Source organism: Astatotilapia calliptera, chromosome 11 (genome assembly GCF_964374335.1).
Source record: "Astatotilapia calliptera chromosome 11, fAstCal68.1, whole genome shotgun sequence".
Lineage (NCBI taxonomy): Eukaryota > Metazoa > Chordata > Actinopteri > Cichliformes > Cichlidae > Astatotilapia > Astatotilapia calliptera.
The window spans coordinates 35,629,974-35,648,607 of NC_137432.1; the positions used below are offsets into that span (position 1 = coordinate 35,629,974).

At 40.8% G+C, this 18,634-nt stretch overlaps 1 protein-coding gene across 3 annotated transcripts in view; it reads left to right on the forward strand.

The window, feature by feature from the left end:
- The window catches only part of otud7b (OTU deubiquitinase 7B), a 73,259-nt gene extending 56,011 nt beyond the window's left edge, over window positions 1-17,248 (forward strand). For 2 of the 3 annotated variants that reach the window (XM_026183651.2, XM_080308504.1), the window contains 8 exons: window positions 1,453-1,554; window positions 1,982-2,109; window positions 5,068-5,174; window positions 5,504-5,631; window positions 7,402-7,551; window positions 8,595-8,712; window positions 10,924-11,002; window positions 11,742-17,248. In XM_026183651.2, coding sequence (XP_026039436.2) covers window positions 1,453-1,554; window positions 1,982-2,109; window positions 5,068-5,174; window positions 5,504-5,631; window positions 7,402-7,551; window positions 8,595-8,712; window positions 10,924-11,002; window positions 11,742-13,211 — 2,282 coding nt within the window. In that variant the 3' untranslated portion in view covers window positions 13,212-17,248. The remainder of the gene's footprint in view (window positions 1-1,452; window positions 1,555-1,981; window positions 2,110-5,067; window positions 5,175-5,503; window positions 5,632-7,401; window positions 7,552-8,594; window positions 8,713-10,923; window positions 11,003-11,741) is intronic. The other variant, XM_026183652.2, reaches the window with a different exon arrangement.
- Window positions 17,249-18,634: the final 1,386 nt, after the last annotated feature.

Consider the following 18,634-nt stretch of genomic DNA (forward strand, 5'->3'; position numbering starts at 1 on the left):
AAGTGACACGAGTGTTTGTTGTTTCTATTCCAAAATATATTGCCTACTCCTGCATTTATAAGACAACAGATCTACTGCTTCTGTTTTAAATATTTGGATTTAAAATCACGACATGCTGTTTTAAGTGATGTTTGTTGTGACTAGTTCATGTTAAATTACCAACAAGGGTAAAATGCTATTTTGCAGTGGTAGCTTGGCCCCTTTGAAGAACTTGTTGTGGTGTTACTTTGACCCGCCACTTCCAAATGTAAATTTTGTATCCAGAGTGTCAGCTGGTGGTTTTGTGAAATATATTTTGAGACATTTCTTGTTCGGTCCTTGCCTCTCTGTCTTCCGTCTTCTCCTTGTCGTCACCTCGCTGGGCAGGCAGCATGGACAGCTAAGTTTGTGAATGCCATAATTCGAGAATGAGTCGAGCTTCAAATTTATACCATAGGTGTATCTACTAAACCTCTTTGACAAGTTCGAATCTCAGTGACCTAGACCTAAAGGTCAAAGGTCAAGATCCTGAACATTTGTAAATGTGATAACTTGAAACCAAGGTCTTCTAATATGTGTCTTCTAAGATGCTGAGCGGTAACACTGTCGCCAGTATTTTTAATTTTTTTTCCCTTTCGCCAATGGCTGCCCCACCACGAGTCTAGTTGTGCTCGAAGTTTGTTAAAAGGTTCTTCGTTCCCAAACTTGCCAACTGCTACTCAGAACAGATAATCTGGTTATCGAGTAGTGCTGGGCGATATGACGATATATATCGTGTGGACGATAGAAAAGTGTATTTCGTGCCATTTGTCTTCTATTGTTTCTAACCTAATTTTATAAATTATTACATAAAATATATCATTAACCCTTTAAAACCGGTCGGAGCAGTCACACTCCGTTTTGCCTATCTATTTTTGAATCCCTGTAGAACTGGAACCACATAAGCTAGCGCAATAATTTTTTTTGTTTTGTGTATGAAACCGGAGGAGTTGTACTTACATCTTATGCCATTAGCTTTTCCTAGGTCAAGGGCAATAAAATTGAATCACAATTTGTGTTGAATTTCTTATTTTGTGCTCACCTCGTGTGTGCAGCTAGGGCAGGAAAATAGACTGTTTTCAACATCATTATATTAAATTGTGACAGTAAACGTATAACTCATTCAAACAGCTCTGACAGTTGTAGCAAAATCTGAATACCTGTAAAGGCAGAGGTGTTGTAATCACTAACTCATAATTATAGGCTATGACTTTTGAAGGTGAATTGTTTCATTCCAAAATAAGACAAAATGACACACTGCTAAGACTGCTGACACGAGAGGAAAACCTTCTCTGGAAGTCTTTTGACTTGAAAATCACATGTTGACACAAATGACTATCTTTTTGAGGACTTGCACAGCAGTTGTTTTGGATGAATACTTCACCATATTTGTCATGCAAACATGTGAGTTAAACATTTATTATTCACCTGCAGGGCGGCTGAACTGGTGGACAAAAGTGGTTTCAAACTGCCAGAGTCTGCTACCTCTGGCAACAAGCGGAGATGGAAATTGCCTGCTGCATGCAGCCTCACTCGGTGAGTATCACGGGCCTTTCAAACAAGACCCCAATACAGTGTAGGTTCACACTCCATTAGCATTCATTAAGGGAACTCCAGTGTTAGCTTAAGCACTAATTGCATTTTACAATGTTGCCGTGCACGTTCACTTTGCCTTTACAGCCCACTTAGGACTCCTAGCTCAGAAAATTAATAATGCTCCAACTGTGCAGGCATTGTTCTAGACTTTTATAGTAGGTGTGAGTATAATATTCATGTGCTTAACTTGTTCTCATTAAAAGACAGTTAGACCCTTTAGCCATTGTAAGTTTGTAGTTTTTTTTTATTTGGGACATGACAATACAGAAAAACCCCTGAAACATCTGCACACCTATATGATTAGATGTGGTTGTACAAAAGATTCTGTTGATGTGTGTTTAACGACCTGATTTTGTTTCTGTTGCAGGTATGTGGGGCTTTCACGACCGAGACTTGATGCTGCGGAAGTCCCTGTACGCGCTGATGGATCACGGGTTGGAGAGAGAGGCACTGAAGCGCAGGTGGAGGTGGCAGCAGACCCAGCAGAACAAAGAGGTCTGTCACAGAGGCTGCACATTAGTCTTGACTATCTTTGTTATTCCCATGACTGTATTAGGGCGGTGCACAGAGAAGTTACTAGGCAAGTTGAGGCTTTTCACATGCCTTGCATGCCAGATAAGTCAGCCTGCATAACATTTGATATTTAACGAGTAGCATGCAGTTCAGAAGATGAAGGGGCAGCGCTAGTGCACAGAATAAGATAAACAAGATGTAGTTTGAATTCTGAATCATTAGAATTTAGTTTTCGTTTTTATTTAGTTTCCTCCACTACTGCTACATTTTTAACTGTAAATACTTTAGCTATGGACAAGACTGTCTTCCTCACTCGAGTTTTGAAAATTCAGTTAACTTTGATTTACAATAATTAGTAAAACAAGATATGGGGTTGCACCAGGAAGGGCATCTGTGGTAAAACTGAGAAAGCCTGTGGTGTGGGAGCAGCTGAAAGGAGTAAAACAGGTACTTTCGATAAATTGTCTTTTGGCCTTCATTTTCATCAAAAGAAAACTTTTTTTTTTTTAAATATATTTTTGTAAACCCCTTACCTTCCTGAATTCACTCTGTTCCTGGTTGTGTTATGTTTAGTTTAGTTATTTAAGTTATTCTTTGTTTTTTCAGTTAAATTATAATTAAAGTACAAAGAAATGGAAACTTGTAAATCTATTTTCCCGCATTTTTGACCAGTATTTAGGATTTATTATTTTATTTTTTAAATTTATTTTTAATTGTGCAGCAGTACTCTGGATTAAATTCAAACATTTTTAGCAGCGCTGCTGTATTTAAAAAAAAAAAAAAAGTGGCACTTGCAGGTTTACATATCAAACCAAATTCCCATGTAACTCATTATTGGTTAACTAACTTTTGAAAATTGTTGTTTTTACCATGAAAAGTCACCTTTGTCCTTTTTTTGCAGCCATAGCAACATGACTGACGGCCATATCAAATGCAAACATTGATTCTGAGATGTAACTCTAAGCACAAGTATCTCCACCTTTTTTCTTAGTTGCGTGCTGATAACGCTTTTTCGCAATGTGTCAAAAACAGGATTTTAGAGCCTGTTTTACAAAACACAACTTTTATCCTCATGAAAGCTTAAAATTGTAGCACAGCAAGTATGTTTTTTTTTTAAAAAGTGGATGCAGACAGCATGCACATACCCACAGTAAGAGGAAACCACATGAATGACTGCATAATGTTCACAGCAGAATATCTGAGGCATCCTCAAGCAAATCACTTAAACCAAACACGCTCTAGTGGAGCTGCTCCGTGGGCAGTGCTCGGGCCTGTGGCTGCTCTGTGTGAATTTAGGTCATTGATTTTATTTGGTGGCTGTCAAAACTGGCCAAAAATCAAGTTTGACCATTCATTTAAACAAAACATTTGAATATCGTACTTTGTGCATTAATTCCTCACGAGTACAAAACCAGAGTGAGATATAACTGCTTCTATAGCTTCTATATTTATTTCAACATAGAGATGTCCTTTATAAGCTCTATGTAGCATTAACAAATACAGTTATTGGGTTAAGCTATAGAAGAATGGCCGGTTGATACGCTGAGTAAGCTCTGCTGTGACAAACATGGAATAATCTTTTCCTCAACATAAAATTCAAACCTCCAGGGACCTGCAGCGCTTGAAGTTTTTATCACTCATCTATTCATTACTCAGTAAGAAGAGTTAATGTTCCACTATGCTAAGTTTGTAATGTTTACAGACAGGGCTCTGAGTGTTAATCACTCTGTGTTTAGCAGTGTTGGGTTGTGAACTATTTACCATCATTATCACACAGTTGTTATTGTTACTTCCTGTAAGTGTGGCAGTGACAGAGACATTAACATCTGTAATAGGTCTCTTTAATTTTCTATAATAATAATTTTAATATGCAGCATAAACACGTGTCGTTGTTAAGCAACAAGGTAATACCTCTGTGAAACAAAATGTAATATGCTCTAATTACCTCTGGCTTGCTCAGTTTGCTAATGTGATAGCTTGTCTGCTGTCAGTGTAGTCCTTTGTGTTTTTCTTGCTTTGCTCATAGTTGGTTCTGAAGTCTTCTCTCCTTCCTGCATTTTGTTAAAGTGGAAGCAGGAAGGAGAAGAATTTAAAATTATTAACTCCAAGTTTGAAATGAAAGCTCACTTTTACTTGTGATGGCAGAGCAATGCAGACGCACCAGCACAGGTCTAAATGCAAACGGCAATGTTGACCACTTATAGCAGGAATTAAACACAGTACTATAAATTTAACCTTTGAGATCAGCAGCTTGGACAGAGTTAAGTTCACATCTATCCCTTACATCTGAATTGTACTTCTGGGTCAGAGCCATGTTATAACCAGAACAGCTTTTTAACCCTGCACCGCAATATTCAACGTAACCTGACGTGCACCTCCCAAGAAATGGAACTACAAATCGGGTCAACGCATACCCTGACGTCTTGAATGGCGTGGAAGGTTGCAGTGTAGGGACAAAAGGAGTTTCCGGTTACTACTCAAGATTTAAAGTCTAAATCAAGCTTCAAGTTTGCATCTAAAGGTCATATGGAGCTTTAACCTATTTGGCATCCCTGTCATTTAACATACTCTGGACGCGTTTGCCTTGAGTTGTTCAGCTGATATTTGTCCTCTTATGTTTCCTAATTGTCAGTTTAACTGCACACTCGATCACTGCTCTCTTCTCATGCCAGCAGCAGTGCAGATTTTCCACAGATGATTATTGATTCTCGCAAACCAATGGCAGTTTAATTTAATAAAATTTAGAATATGTGTTGACAGCTCTGCTCTGTCGCTACTGTACGAGCGACAGTATGTTTCTAAAGGCTCTAGGCTCAATTGTCTGCATGTAACCTTGAGGTGAGATGCCATAACGTCAGTACATGCTTTTGTGACATTTGACACGGCCTCTCTAAATGGCAGTTGTGTTTGTGTGTGTGTGTGCCCTTCTTTTCTCCTCAGTCTGGGCTGGTGTACACGGAGGAGGAGTGGCAGAAAGAGTGGAATGAACTGTTGAAGCTCGCCTCCAGCGAACCGAGAATACACTACAGCACCAACGGCACCAACGGGTAAGGCCTGGCCCGGACAATGCAGTGACTGTTAACCCAGCACACTTAGTCACAGTCATGTTTTTATTCATGAACAGACAAGCACACTCACAGTCACAACTGAGTGACCGGCCCTCATTAGTCCATCTGCTTTTTTACTGTGGCAAAAAAAAGTCCACTGGGTCGAATGCAGTGACTGTAAAGCTATAAAAACCAAAGCCACACTAACACAATGTGGTTTTTAAGTTTTACTGTTAGCCAAAGTTTCAAGTTGGTAGTAATAAACTGTTATCTTTAGTGTAAACAATCATCTCTGATAAACAAGAAACTGTTGCTGTCGTTGTTTCCAGAGTGGAGTCTTCAGACGAGCCGGTTTATGAGAGTTTGGAGGAGTTTCACGTCTTTGTCTTGGCTCATGTCCTTAGAAGGCCCATCGTGGTGGTCGCTGACACCATGCTGAGGGACTCGGGAGGAGAGGGTAAATAAGCCTGAAAAGACTTTTCATTATTTCACTTTCAGTTTAGTTTTATTGTTTTTCAATGTTCCATTTTCATTAGTTTCCATTTTTAACCTGCAGCCATGAAAGTCTGATGAGGGATTGTTGTCAGCCCTCCAGGCGTGCGGCGTGAACACCCAACTTTCTGAGCACTCTAAGCCGAGATCGAGGGGACGTAGGATTTTCAAATTAATGCCTTAGCTACATTTACTAAAACTCTTCGATGTTTGAATAAACCTTTACCTCAAGGTCAGAGGTCAGGTTTTTGGAAAATCTCGTGAACACAATGAGTTAAAAAAAGATGTCACTGTAGATTTTTAGGTTTTTATTAGATGCAAGTTGTAAGTAGTTCAGAATACTTATTACAATACACATGTAAAGATGTCACAGTAAATATACACTCAACTGCCACCTTATTAGTTACAGCAGAAATTAACTAAGTCTGACAACATTTACTGGCTGTCAGGAGTGGCACACAGTGTGGTCCTCTGCTGCTGTAGCCCGTCTTCTGTTTTTTTTTTTTGTTTGTTTTTTTGGGACCATCATCTGTAAAAACCTTAGAGCTGCTCGTGTGGGTCATCTTCACTATCAGTGGGTGGGATTGTTGATTTGACCAAACTGACAAAAACTACGGTACAACTAAAGGTGTTTCCTGTATTTTTATTTTTTTTTTAATTCCCAATGACCCACTGAAGCCGTGGTCTGCACATCGACAGTCTTTCTGTGCACATGCTGCAGCTTCAAGCTAACAGGCTAGCTGAGACAGAAAGCGATGAAAGCTGTTGATGGAAGACACAAAAGTGGTGTTGCCGGCCTCCTTACACAAATGTAGCAGGGCCTGTTTATTTTCTGTCCACTTATACCCAGAAAATGTATTTTTCCCCTTCAAAGATCATAATCTGTCTTCATTTGGATCCTCGAATCTCCAGCTTATGAAAGATATGAAGTCACAGACCAGAAATGGGCTTTTCATAAAGTCACGGAACCAGAAAACATTAGCAGCTGCAGCACAACAATCTCAAAGTGATGTAAAGGCTAGTTTTATTTGTATGAGCAGCCAGTTTATGAAAAACTGTGTTTTCCAGCGTTAGTGGAAATTAGTTGGGTACATTCACGTGGGATTAAGATTCCAGATGAGCTCAGCTTTTTTTTAAGACTATTTTTCTGTGAACAGGAGTGTAGATGTTTGTCATTTACAGATTACAAAACTGAGGCCAAACAAAAGCTTTGAACCAGATAATCCATGATTCATGATTGCAGTATTTCAAATGAACTCTGCCCTTCTGATATCTTAAAGTTAAAACAAACAGTATGAACTCCTGGCAGCCTTTTATGTTTTCCCCGTGCTTCAGAGGGTTTCTCTGGTTACAGCTGGGCTGTGACGGCTTGCCTGTCTCGTCCCAGGACAGGTCTCACAAAAGACTCATCTTAATAACATTAGAGTTTCACTTCCTTGTGGAATAAGGTTAAATAAATATATTGGAGCACTTTGTTTGGAAAAACAAATGTGAAACCAGCATTCTTGGGAATAAACTGAAGCATGAACAGTTTGCTATCTTTTAGTAGCTGTTGTTGTTTTTTGATAATGATCTTTTCCATTTCAAGTAGATTAAAAATCTTCCAACAAGTGAGGTATTGTCCTTGTATATCTTTATTGTTTACTCGTATGTTTCTGTTGTGCTTTACTGACTGAGAAACAGAGCTGAGGTCCCGTTTCGCAGATGTTTAATGTGCTTATTACTCACCCTCCAGCTTTTGCTCCCATCCCATTCGGAGGCATCTACCTACCGCTGGAAGTGCCATCTGCCAAGTGCCATCGCTCTCCGCTGGTCCTGGCATACGATCAGGCGCACTTCTCTGCTCTGGTCTCCATGGAACAGAAGGACAGCTCGAAAGAGCAAGGTGATGCTCTCCATCATCCTTTAAAATGATCGCATAAATATTGATTCCTTTTTCAAGGGCTGGTAGTAAGCAGCTGATATCTTAAAGCCATAAAGGCGAGTACATCAATCAGGGGAATGCTTATACAAATATTCCCCCAGAGAAGTTGATGAGTTTCTAGTAAGCACTAGGGGTTTCTTTCTTACTTTACAGCTTGGTGCCGCTGCTTGATGGGGAAGTCCTTTTTGCGTATTGTTCTTGATGATTTATTTGGGAATGATGACTAAAGAGAACTGGGCTTCCATGATCCATGGAGCTCAGCTCCAGGTTGGGCTAAAAATACAAGATGAAAGATGTTATCAGGGGTCCAGTAATGATGCTAACTGGGATATTTTTAAAATGTGTTTTTGTGTTGTTGTTGTTTTTAAACAACTGGAAAAAAAAGATATTATTAACATTAGAGCACCAGCACACTCATGTGTAGATTGGTTTTCCATTTAGTCACAGCTCTCTTCTCTTTTTGTAAGTACTGCACTCTCGCCTGAACTTGGCTAAACTACGGTGAATGCCTCTGACAGTATTTGCACACTAAAAAACTGCCCACAAAAAAACCCCAGTGACCCCAGGAATCCAAGGCTGTGCTTCTGGCTCGGACGTGGCTGGTCTGCTCCTTCACTTTGTGACTTCTTTGGCATGCAGTGAATCTTGGGATAGGTCGAGTCACATTTGTGGGGAGCCTTGTTTATACTACTCCTGATGCAGCCTTGGAAGGATTTGCAATCAAATAAGGACGCAGCCATAGTCTGAATTCCCATGCTAATGTCAATAGCATGGGAATTCAGACCATGCAGTGATTTAATGTTTTCCGATTGCAAGAGTGGAGTCTAAATCCTGATTTTATGCACAGTTCTATACTTGAAATTCACTGCACAGAAAACTCAAAACCATCCAAAGCCAACTGCTAAATATTAAATAGGAGATGAAAGATGCTGTTTGCCCACAGTCCTCACTTATGTAGGTGTATTTTTTTATTGTTTTCTGATGTTTATTCTTGTTTCCACCAGCAGTTGTGATCCCTCTCACTGACTCAGAGCACAAAATGCTGCCACTGCACTTTGCTGTGGATCCAGGGAAGGACTGGGAGTGGGGGAAAGATGACACAGACAACGTGATGCTAGCAAGGTACAAAAAGATTTTACTTTTTTAAATCCAGCTTTGGTTGTCTGTTCTGTTTGGTTTGTCACTTACAAAGGACACGGTTAACAACTAGAGTGGCACATGCTCACTTGTGCGTGCTTGCCCTTATTGACAGCTGTCTCTTTAACACGAGTCTCAGTGTGTAGGGATTGACTGCTGACTCCAGATTAGTGACAATTAGATTAGCTCAGACGCTTCTCTATGAATGAACCAGAGGAACGAGCACTAAAATAGCCGCTCTGCAAAAAAAAAAAAAAAACCTTCCACCCTATTTACGTCAGTGAGTGACACCAGAGGTCTTATTCAGATGAAACGGTGGGCTGAGATGATGTTATGTGAGTGGCTGTTAACATTGTTTGAAAAGGTCATTGACTTAAAAGGCCATAGCACAACAAGAGTATACGACAATGAGATGCTTTTAGTGATTTTGCCATTTACTCCACCATTTAGATCCATGTGAGTCTTTACTTACTTTATTTTAACTTTACCTTTAAAGAGCACGTATTCTCATTATTTCCAGCTCAGTCTTTGTACTCGGGGACTCTGACAGAGCAGCTTTCTATGAGTCACTGTTTGGATTAATTCCTTATTTTGTACAGGAGCTTATTTTAAAGTGACTTTTGGTCACACTTTATAATACCCATCATTAATTGTGAGTTGATAAGCCATCTTTCTCACTGCCTATCTGAGTGAAAGGGCAGGTTTACAAGATGGTAATAAGACCTGCTATGATGGGTGGTTTGGTCATGGTGGCACTAAAAAGAAAAAGAAAAAAAAGAGGAGGCAGAGCCGAGCCAAGGATGTTAAGATTTTTACTTGGAGTGAACAGGAATGACAGGATTAGAAGTCAGTGCATCAGAGGGACGGCTCAGGTCGAGCGAGGCAAGGCTGAGATTGTTTGGACATGTGCAGAGGAGGGACAGTGGATATATTAGACAGATGATGTACATGGAGCTGCCTGGTAGGAGGAGAAAAGAACACCTCAGATAAGATTCATGGATACAGTGACGGAGGACATGCAGACTGTTGGCGTGACAGAGGAGGATGCTAGGGGCAGGGTGAGATGGAGGCGAGTCTTCGAGGCAGATTTTGATGACATGCACACACGGTTGTATATGTCACGTACTTGAAGCTATTTGCTTGTTTACGATTGTAAAACATGGGGGAAAAAGACATCTGTCTTTTTAATATTTGTAAAACAAGTAATAGTAATATAAATTTCAGTTTTTTAAAAGCCAACCACAATTATATTTATAGATGCACTGCAGTGTTTAGCTGTCCTCAGTCTGTTGTTATGCTGTTATATAATAGAAATGGAAATAATAGAAATATCCTTTATTATCCTCATTAAGGAAATTCATGTGTTCCAGCAGGAAAGTGAAAAATGGAGTATGCAGATTCACACACAAGTAAAGAATAAAATAGAAGAAATAAGACAAGAAATAAGTATTTCCTTTACTTGTTCGAATAATGGTGCAATTAATCAGCATCTCCTCAACATTACACAGGGCAAATTTACAACAAAAGAAAAAAAATACAGTGAATGTTACATTAAATGGCAAAATTTACTTGTTACTGTTTGTTTATGAGCAATTAAAAGTATTGCCCAGCTTTCTTATGCTTAACGACAATGCTGCGTATCCGAGGTGACCATATTAGAGACATTGTTGCTTAATGACATCATTCAGAACCAAAAATGAAAAAAAAAAAACCCCCATCAGAAATTGAACATTTACAGCAGCCTGAACTTTAGGCTCACCAGGGATTACTTATACGTATGCCAACCTCCTTATTTGATAGATATAGCTGTAGATGTAGGTTCACTCTAAGAAGGCAACTGACTGCCATTTATCACATGAAACAACTTATGTTCTGTTTTTATGCTTTCACATCTTGTTCTCACTGTAAGACCTAAATCTCTCTTCACCGCTGTGTTTTTGTTGTTGACTTCCCTTTGCAGCTTGTTTTGTATCTATTTTTCTGCCCGTTATTATGATGCTTTAGAATCCAGCTCATGACTGTTGTCTGTGTAATGACAAAAACGCTGTTACATTATAAAAATAACGTGATCGGCTACCCAAACAACAACAGTAATTACTTTTCCATTAGCACAGGAAGCCCTGGCAGAAAGTTCCCTCTCACTGAACTTTACCTTGTTTTTCTCTCTCTCTCCCTTTCCTTCCCCCTTCGACCCAGTGTGGCTCTTTCTTTGGAGGCCAAGCTCCAGATGTTGCACAGCTACATGACGGTCACCTGGCTGCCCCTGCCATGCGAGGTAAGGATTTTTAATCCAGCACTTCTTGTGAAATGGCTGACAAGTTAGCTGAGGAAGATGGCTCAGAATTGAAGACTTCTTTAATACTTTGCCAGACAAATCTGGTTTTGGGTTATTAGAAAAGGAACTAAATCCTGATGTAATCAGATAAATGCTTCAGGGGTTGGTGATGAATGTTAATTCCTTCAATTATTACAAACAAGAGCAGAATTTCTTTCCTTTTCCTTTGGGCCAGCTCTCCCTCTGACTGCTGTATATGTGAAAACAAACAACAGTGGCCCGTTCAGGTCAAAAAGTCACGCCATGTAAACACTATCACAAAGCTCCTCTTGTGTCCCATGTGGTAACGTCAGGAAGCTCGGACGAGCAAGTTCATAGCAGTTTCATGGTTATGCTACAAGGAATGGCAGCTTACATGAAGCCCTGTGTTGTTAGAGGGAGTTTTTCTGTTTCCACAGGATAGCCACGTGATGGCTTAGTTTCTGAAAAATGGTGCATTTATCTGATTTCGGTCACTGCATCACTGCAGGTCGTGTTTGTAGAAGTTAAATGACATCTGGACATTTTTTTTTTTTTTTTCAGCATTTGGGAGCAAAAAAGAGCTTCTTGAATCACTTTTTTCACTTTCTTCATACCTTCTGCCATAAATGTGGTGGACCTTGGTTATATAGTTGTATAATTTTCTCCTACTTGTCTGCAATTTTTTTCACTAGAACTTGTTCTGCTTTGTTTGTTGCAGCAAGCCCCGCTGGCCCAGCCGGAGTCTCCTACGGCATCAGCTGGAGAAGATGCCCGGTCGCCTCCTGACTCCGGAGAATCGGACAAGGAGTCTGTCAGCAGCAGCTCCAATGGCAACGGAGACACAACCACAGGATCAACAGTCAATGGAGGGGGATCTTTGGCCAAGAACAGCTCCTCCTCTTCATCTAGTTCATCCAGCAGTGGATCAGCAGGGAAGGACAAAACCAAGAAGGAGAAGGACAAGGATAAAGACAAGAAGAGGGCAGACTCTGTGGCCAATAAGCTTGGCAGTTTTGGAAAGAGCCTGGGCAGCAAGTTTAAGAAAAACGTGGGTGGGCTGATGCCAGGAAAAAATGTTGGAGCTGGAGGTGCCAAGCAAGAGGGTGGGGAGAAGAAGAAAGGCTCATTTAGAGGGAGGAAGGGCAGCAAGGATAGCTCGCCTTCTGCCCACGCCTCTGAGGATTCTGGGAAAGGCTCTCCCTCCTCGGGCAGCGAGCGTCTCAATGGAGCCGGGAGCAGCATGAGCAGCAGTGGTGGGAGCAGCACTGAGAGCGAGCCCTACAAGTACAGCGCCGATGTGAAGGTCAGCCTCGGCATCCTGCGGGCCGCCATGCAGGGGGAGAGGAAGTTCATCTTTGCCAGCCTCCTCACCACCAGCAACAGGCAGCCCTTCCAGGAGGAGATGATCCAGCGTTACCTCGTCGATGCAGAGGAGCGCTTCCGGGCTGAGCAGGAACAACAGCGCCGCGAGGCAGAGAGGAAAAGCATCGCTAACAGCCTCCAACCCCCCAAGAAGGAGGTGGTTGGTTGTTCAGAGCTAAGTTACCGGCCTTACGAGCCCAAAGAGGAGCTATCGGAGAACTCGTCGCCTTCCTTCAACACGCTTAAGCTGTCTCCTTTGAGTCCCTCTATGTACTCGGCTGTTGTGCCCATCCCCAGGCCCTCCTTCATTGACCAGCCTCTTCCTGCAGCCCCCCTGACCCAGCATCTTCACATGCATAGCTACGTTGATAATCGACGCCAGCTAGCTGGTGGCTCCTCGGCAATCTCTTACCCTGGCCTCCCCTCGTATGCAACCCTCCCCCGGCACGGCCCCACTGCACAGCCTCCCTCCCATCCCCAGTACAATAACTCGCAAGGCCCCTCCTCCCTCAGTCCTTCCCGCCTCGCACCCTCATATCCCCCCGAATTCGACCCACCGGACTACCCCGGGGCTGAACTCACCACTGGGAACTACACCAACGGCTTCCGGGACATGAGCTCCAATCTAGACTGTCGGAACGGGCAGCCCCCTGTCAGACACTACTCGTTGGGCAGTGCTAGCGGATTGGCCGGCCTGCAGTCCAGCCGCTGTCGGACACCCAACTGCAACTACTACGGACACCCCGAGACGGGCAACTACTGCTCCTACTGTTACCGGGAAGAGCTGAAGAAGAGGGAGACAGAACCGGCCATCCACAGGTTCTGAGCAGACCCCGTTGTGGCTTGAATTTGACGAGTGGCCTTTTTCACGACTGGAGCGGATCAGCCTGTGGATGGACGAGGGACAGGGCAACCACCTCCCTCATCTTTTATTCTTAGCCGTGTCATTACCTGTTGAAAGTACCAAGTGAGGCTACATAACTACAGGATACACAAGGTGGTCTTTGACTGCCAGGGTCACGTTAGACCGTAGAGTAAACTGCACTTCTGTTACATTTTGCTGTGGCTCTTATGCAGGCGTTGTGTACGAGTGTGTGTGTCTGTGTGTGTGCGCGTGTGTGTGCGCGCGTGAGAGAGAGAACTGCAAACTCTCCTCAAGTCTTGGAGTTGGAACGCCTTGCTACTATCTCCTCCTAGTGGAGCGAATGTATATGGCAGGCATCATACATGACACTCATCAATACATGTACAGAACACACATCCACACTAAGTAATACTTACACTACAACATAAACAGAGATGCAAGCACAAACGGAAAAGGCGTGAGTGTCTCTGCTCCATTTCTATTCTGTGATGATTGGATTGGTTCATTAAGGGATGTTTGAAGTCACGTCTGGTTATAAGGTGATTTCAGTGTTACAGATACAGATATTAACACTATTATCATTAGATGCTTGTACCTCGGGAAACAGCACAATTAATCCTCGTCGAGTTGCTTTTTTTCCTCTTTTGTCGCATAAAATGCACACTGAAACTGTCGTGTGATGCTCATGATAAGCGTTCTGTAGGCTGCTGCGGTGCTAATGTTACAGAACGCGTTTAAGACGACTGCTCTGCACTGCACTCATTCGGGCAAAGTAACTATCACCTAAAAAAAATCTGCATTTTTGTCCAATGCTGTAAATTGGATTATGAAGATGTCAGCCCCCCCCCCCCCCCCCCCCATTTTTTTTTCTCTTTAATATTAAGAGCTATTGACCAGGTCACATGATTGACCGGGCATCATAGATCAAAGACAAGATAGAAACATAGTACGATGGTAAGGTACTGTCCCGGTCCAGAGTATTTCTTCTGTTTGTTGGAATGTTTTTCTTTTTGTACTCGGGTCTTCCTGTTTCCTGTTACAATGGTTGATGTTTGTGTGGCCTCGAGATGCAATAATATGTGAAATGTGAGATGAAACTTAACGTTCAGAACAGCAGATTTTTGGAGACAACAGTCAATAACTTAATTTAGTTGAACATTAGTACGGTAAGCACATTTTGGGATTTTTTTAGGAGAAAATTTATGGCTTTGTTACCAAACATGTTGCGTTAATCAGTGGCAATTTCTCTCTCCATGACGCAAACTGACACAAACACTCGCCTGGATGTGAGAAACTGACATGGTATTAACAAATTCTGGGGGGGTTTTTTTGTTGTTTTTTTTTTAAATATTAATTTTATAATATTTTCCCTCTGTTCTCTCTGAAGGTTTAGAAATGTAAAACATGTTTTATGTGGTCTCCCCTGAAATTTTAATTAATAAGGTGTTCTGATTAATTAGCTGCTTATTGGTTTGGCTATTTACTGCAAATTTAGAGGTTCTGCTGAAGTTTTTTTTGTTTTTGTTTTTTATTTTTGCATTCGGTCTGTCAAAGTTGGTTGTTTTTGCACAAATTTGAGCACTTTTCCTGATGTCTGTGAACTCAGAGCTTTACTGGTTTTTAGTTGGTGCAGACACTGCCACCTCTGGTTCTGGGAAGTCAGAGACCACGGGTCAGACGATTTTTTGTTGCAGGACGCAGAAGATGGTGTCACCATCTCGCTCAGTGTCCCAGTTGCCTTTTTTCAGCATTTGCAAACCAAGAGGCCGACTTCAAGTATCCACTGCTTGCCTGCAGTTTTCACAAATTCTGTACCCAAAACTCAGCAAATTATTTCATGAGTCTGATGAAGTGTTCAGTTTGATTTTTTTCTTCTTCTTTTTTTCTTTAAGACTGTTTTAGTTGTTGACAAATTAATTTCTAATATTTATTATTTCCCCCTGTAATTAAGCTATGGTGATTAACTTTGACAGAGCAACTCTGGTTGTTGTACTCTTGTCCTTTTCAGACGTGAGATACTTGACATCATGCTGTTATTGCTTTCTAACACTGGCGACACTGATGGAGAGATCCACTGTGTACATCCATATGTGCAAAATACTTTACGTCAGCTCGAGAAGTCTGACTGTGTTTAATTCGCAGTCTGAACCGCCACATCAGATTCAGAGAAAGAGGTCTGTCTCTTCTGGACTGAGTAAAGAAAGAAGTATCAAATAAGTAACACAGTCAGAGATGTCGTGACATGGCTGTAATTTGTGTTTCTGGTTTTCTCTGATGAGCTGAGCTAGTGTCAGTCAATGTTTTCATTTTAGTACAATTCCCACATTACTTACTAAACCTAAAAGAATACAGTAATCCTCACCTGCAGCTGGAGCACAGCTGGCTCCCACGTGACCGGCCTCAAAAGAAAGCATACCTAAACCTAAACCTCAACTGACAGTTGGCCTCGTAGATTTGCTGTTGTGACCTTTTACAGAAAAGGATCAGGGTGTCTGCAAAGGGCTTTAGAGAAGCACAATTCAGTCTGCAATACACTGCCTCTTCCAAACGAGGGCGCCCTTCTTTCGTTTTTCTTGGTTTGTACTTTTCTCTCCTGCAAACCTGCAAACACACAAAAACCAAATGTTTCTGACTAATTTCTTCAGGCTTAATTTCACTCTGTGTAACACAGTATTTTCTCTAATGCTGGTCAAAGGACCAGAATTTCTTCAGCTTTTTTCTTTTTGCTGTGCTTTATAGCTTTAACAACATTAAAACACTGACGTTTTGCTCTTTCCCCAAAAGGCATTTGCTGTGTTTGTGTGTCATCATGTGTTCATGAAAGTGGATTTGTTTTCATTGAGATGAGACCCGACCGGCAAGCGTTTCTCTGAGTGCTGATGCCTGTTTTGTTTTTTGTTTTTTTAAATTTAATTATTTTTTTATGTGTATGTGTGCATACCCTTTCCTTCCCTCCATAGTAATAATTAGCTTACAAACCTTTTTTCAATTTAATTTTTTTGCAATGACATGGATGCCTCAGAAACATGTAAAACATCAGACTTTACAGGCTACGAACACTTTTTTTGTATTGAAGAAAAAAAAAAAACAGTGAGAGGATGTATAAATATGTTCGGAGTTATTTTTGTAAGCCCAAAGTTTTACAGTGTTTTTAAAGGGTAAGAATGTATATTGTTGGACATGAAAACAGGTCGGGATTGTAAGAGGCTGTATTTGGGGTATAACTGGCGTTAGGAATAAAGACATTTTGGCTGTTGAAGGTGACCCCGCAGACGAGCCTTTTCATACTCGAGGCTCTCTCATTGCAAACTAATTTCCTCAATGCTGACCTAATAATTCGAGAATATATATTTATAGTGAGATTTTTTTTAAAAAAATAGGGTTCCTTGTGGAATGTTTAGTTGAAATGATTTTAGGATGTTCTTTCTCACATGGCTAATTGTCTAGCAGTCTGGCTTTTATTTTATTGCCCTTTTTTTTCTTCTTCTTTAATTTGTAAATGAGGTTTTATTTGCTGCAGCAACCATTTCCTGTGCCAGGTGATATTGACCCAGCTCATTTCCTCCAAACCAGAAGAGAAATGGCTCAGAATTAGTTTGGTGACAAAACCGATCCGATTATATTTTTCTATATCGTTGACACTGTCGTTTCTGTGAGAGCAGAAGATTCCTCCTCAGAAACATTAACATGGAATACTTTTGAGTTGCATGGGACTGAAAATGTTGCATGTAAATGGCAAAACATTCTACCAAATTTGTGCATTATCTGAGCTTAATTTCAGCTGTCCTGGTATTTTAGTTGGTTTTATTTTATTTATTTTATTTTTATCGAATAAATATTTTTCTTTTTTCCTTTTAGTTTTGAGAGGAGAGCTCTAAGGCTGTGTGACAGTGCAATCTGGACAGAAAGAACATCAGATTTTATGTTAGGTTGTTATTATTATTATAATTATTAATTTTTTTGCACCGTTTGAATAAATTCTCATTGTATTAAAGAAAGCTTTGTTTTCTCTTTCATGTGCTTTTCATAAGCAAAGTTTCTTTTGTAAAAAATCTCCAAATTCTTTAGTTGTAAAAGGTAAAGCCACAAAGTTTGTGCTATGAAATGAATCCATAATGTTGAAGAGCTACTGCAGAATTGAGTCCATACACCTTAAACCTAAATTGGGGGACCAAGCACAGAACAGTCATCAACAAGTCATTCTCACCTCACCAAAGAGGCGTCCATCCCACTCAGATTCATGAACCACATTAACTGTACAACTGACTCAAAGGGGCAGAGGGTCGTTAAGGATGGTCCCAAACACCTTTAAAGCAATAGAAGTTTCTGGCACAAACCTACTTAAGGTACATAAAGAAGGAAAAATAAGCCAAAACTCTGCAACACTTACATAAAACAACTTATTCTTAGACTGCCCTGTTTTAGCTCGTGGCTTTCATCAGCATGATCAGAAATCATTATAAAAATCAATATTTCTTCTGAGTCTTAGTCAGAAAAAAAAGTGCATTTTTAACATTATTGCGTCACTTTACTGATTGAGCTAAAATCTGGCATATTGTACTCTTAATTGATCATGATTGCAATCACAGAAATTTCTTCTTTTGTATTCTGTCATTAACCTAAGTTCATACAGTCGGGGTTTACGGTTTTCCTATAACTGGGCAGCTCCCAGAAAACATCCTCCAAAAGCAGGGCACCAAATCCCTCCCACCCCTGAGTGCAAGTACAAAAGACCCACGCAGTTTCAGACCACTCACTTTATCAGGAGTTTATTAAAGTAGTTTAGAAGAAACACAAAGAGATTTCACTGAAACAGAATAAACTCAGCAGTTTTCATTGTGTTAATACTTGTGTGTTTCATCTTAACCTTGCTGCATTATACATCGCTGAATAACTCCAGCTCAGATGATGCACGGTCCTGTGTCTGGGACTGTTTTATATATCAGAGAAATCGGAGACCCTTATGTAATATTGAACAGTTTCCCATGTGGTAAAAAATCCAGACCTCTCTCTATTATAGTTCACAGGGACACGTTCTCCCCACCTGTTGAGCAGGGCTCAGTGTCGCTCTACACTATTCAGACTTTCCCTGTTCTCGCTGGAAAGGAATTTCCTCTAAATAGGTTTTCTGTTTGTCTGAAAGAGAGACTGACGCTTTATTTGCTCAGGTTTGGATGAGAGAGAAGAGGACTCTGCAACAGGATCAGAAAAGGAAACAAAAAGAAGGTAAACTAGCAGGATTGTTCTCTTCTTTTTTCTGGTTTCTAACAGCAGAGAGATTAATTTCTATTTTTTTTTTTTTTAAATAGATGTTGGCTCAGTGGCTCTGCTACAGTTTCCAGACCAAAGAACTTGACAAATGTGATTCATTCATTGTTTTCTTG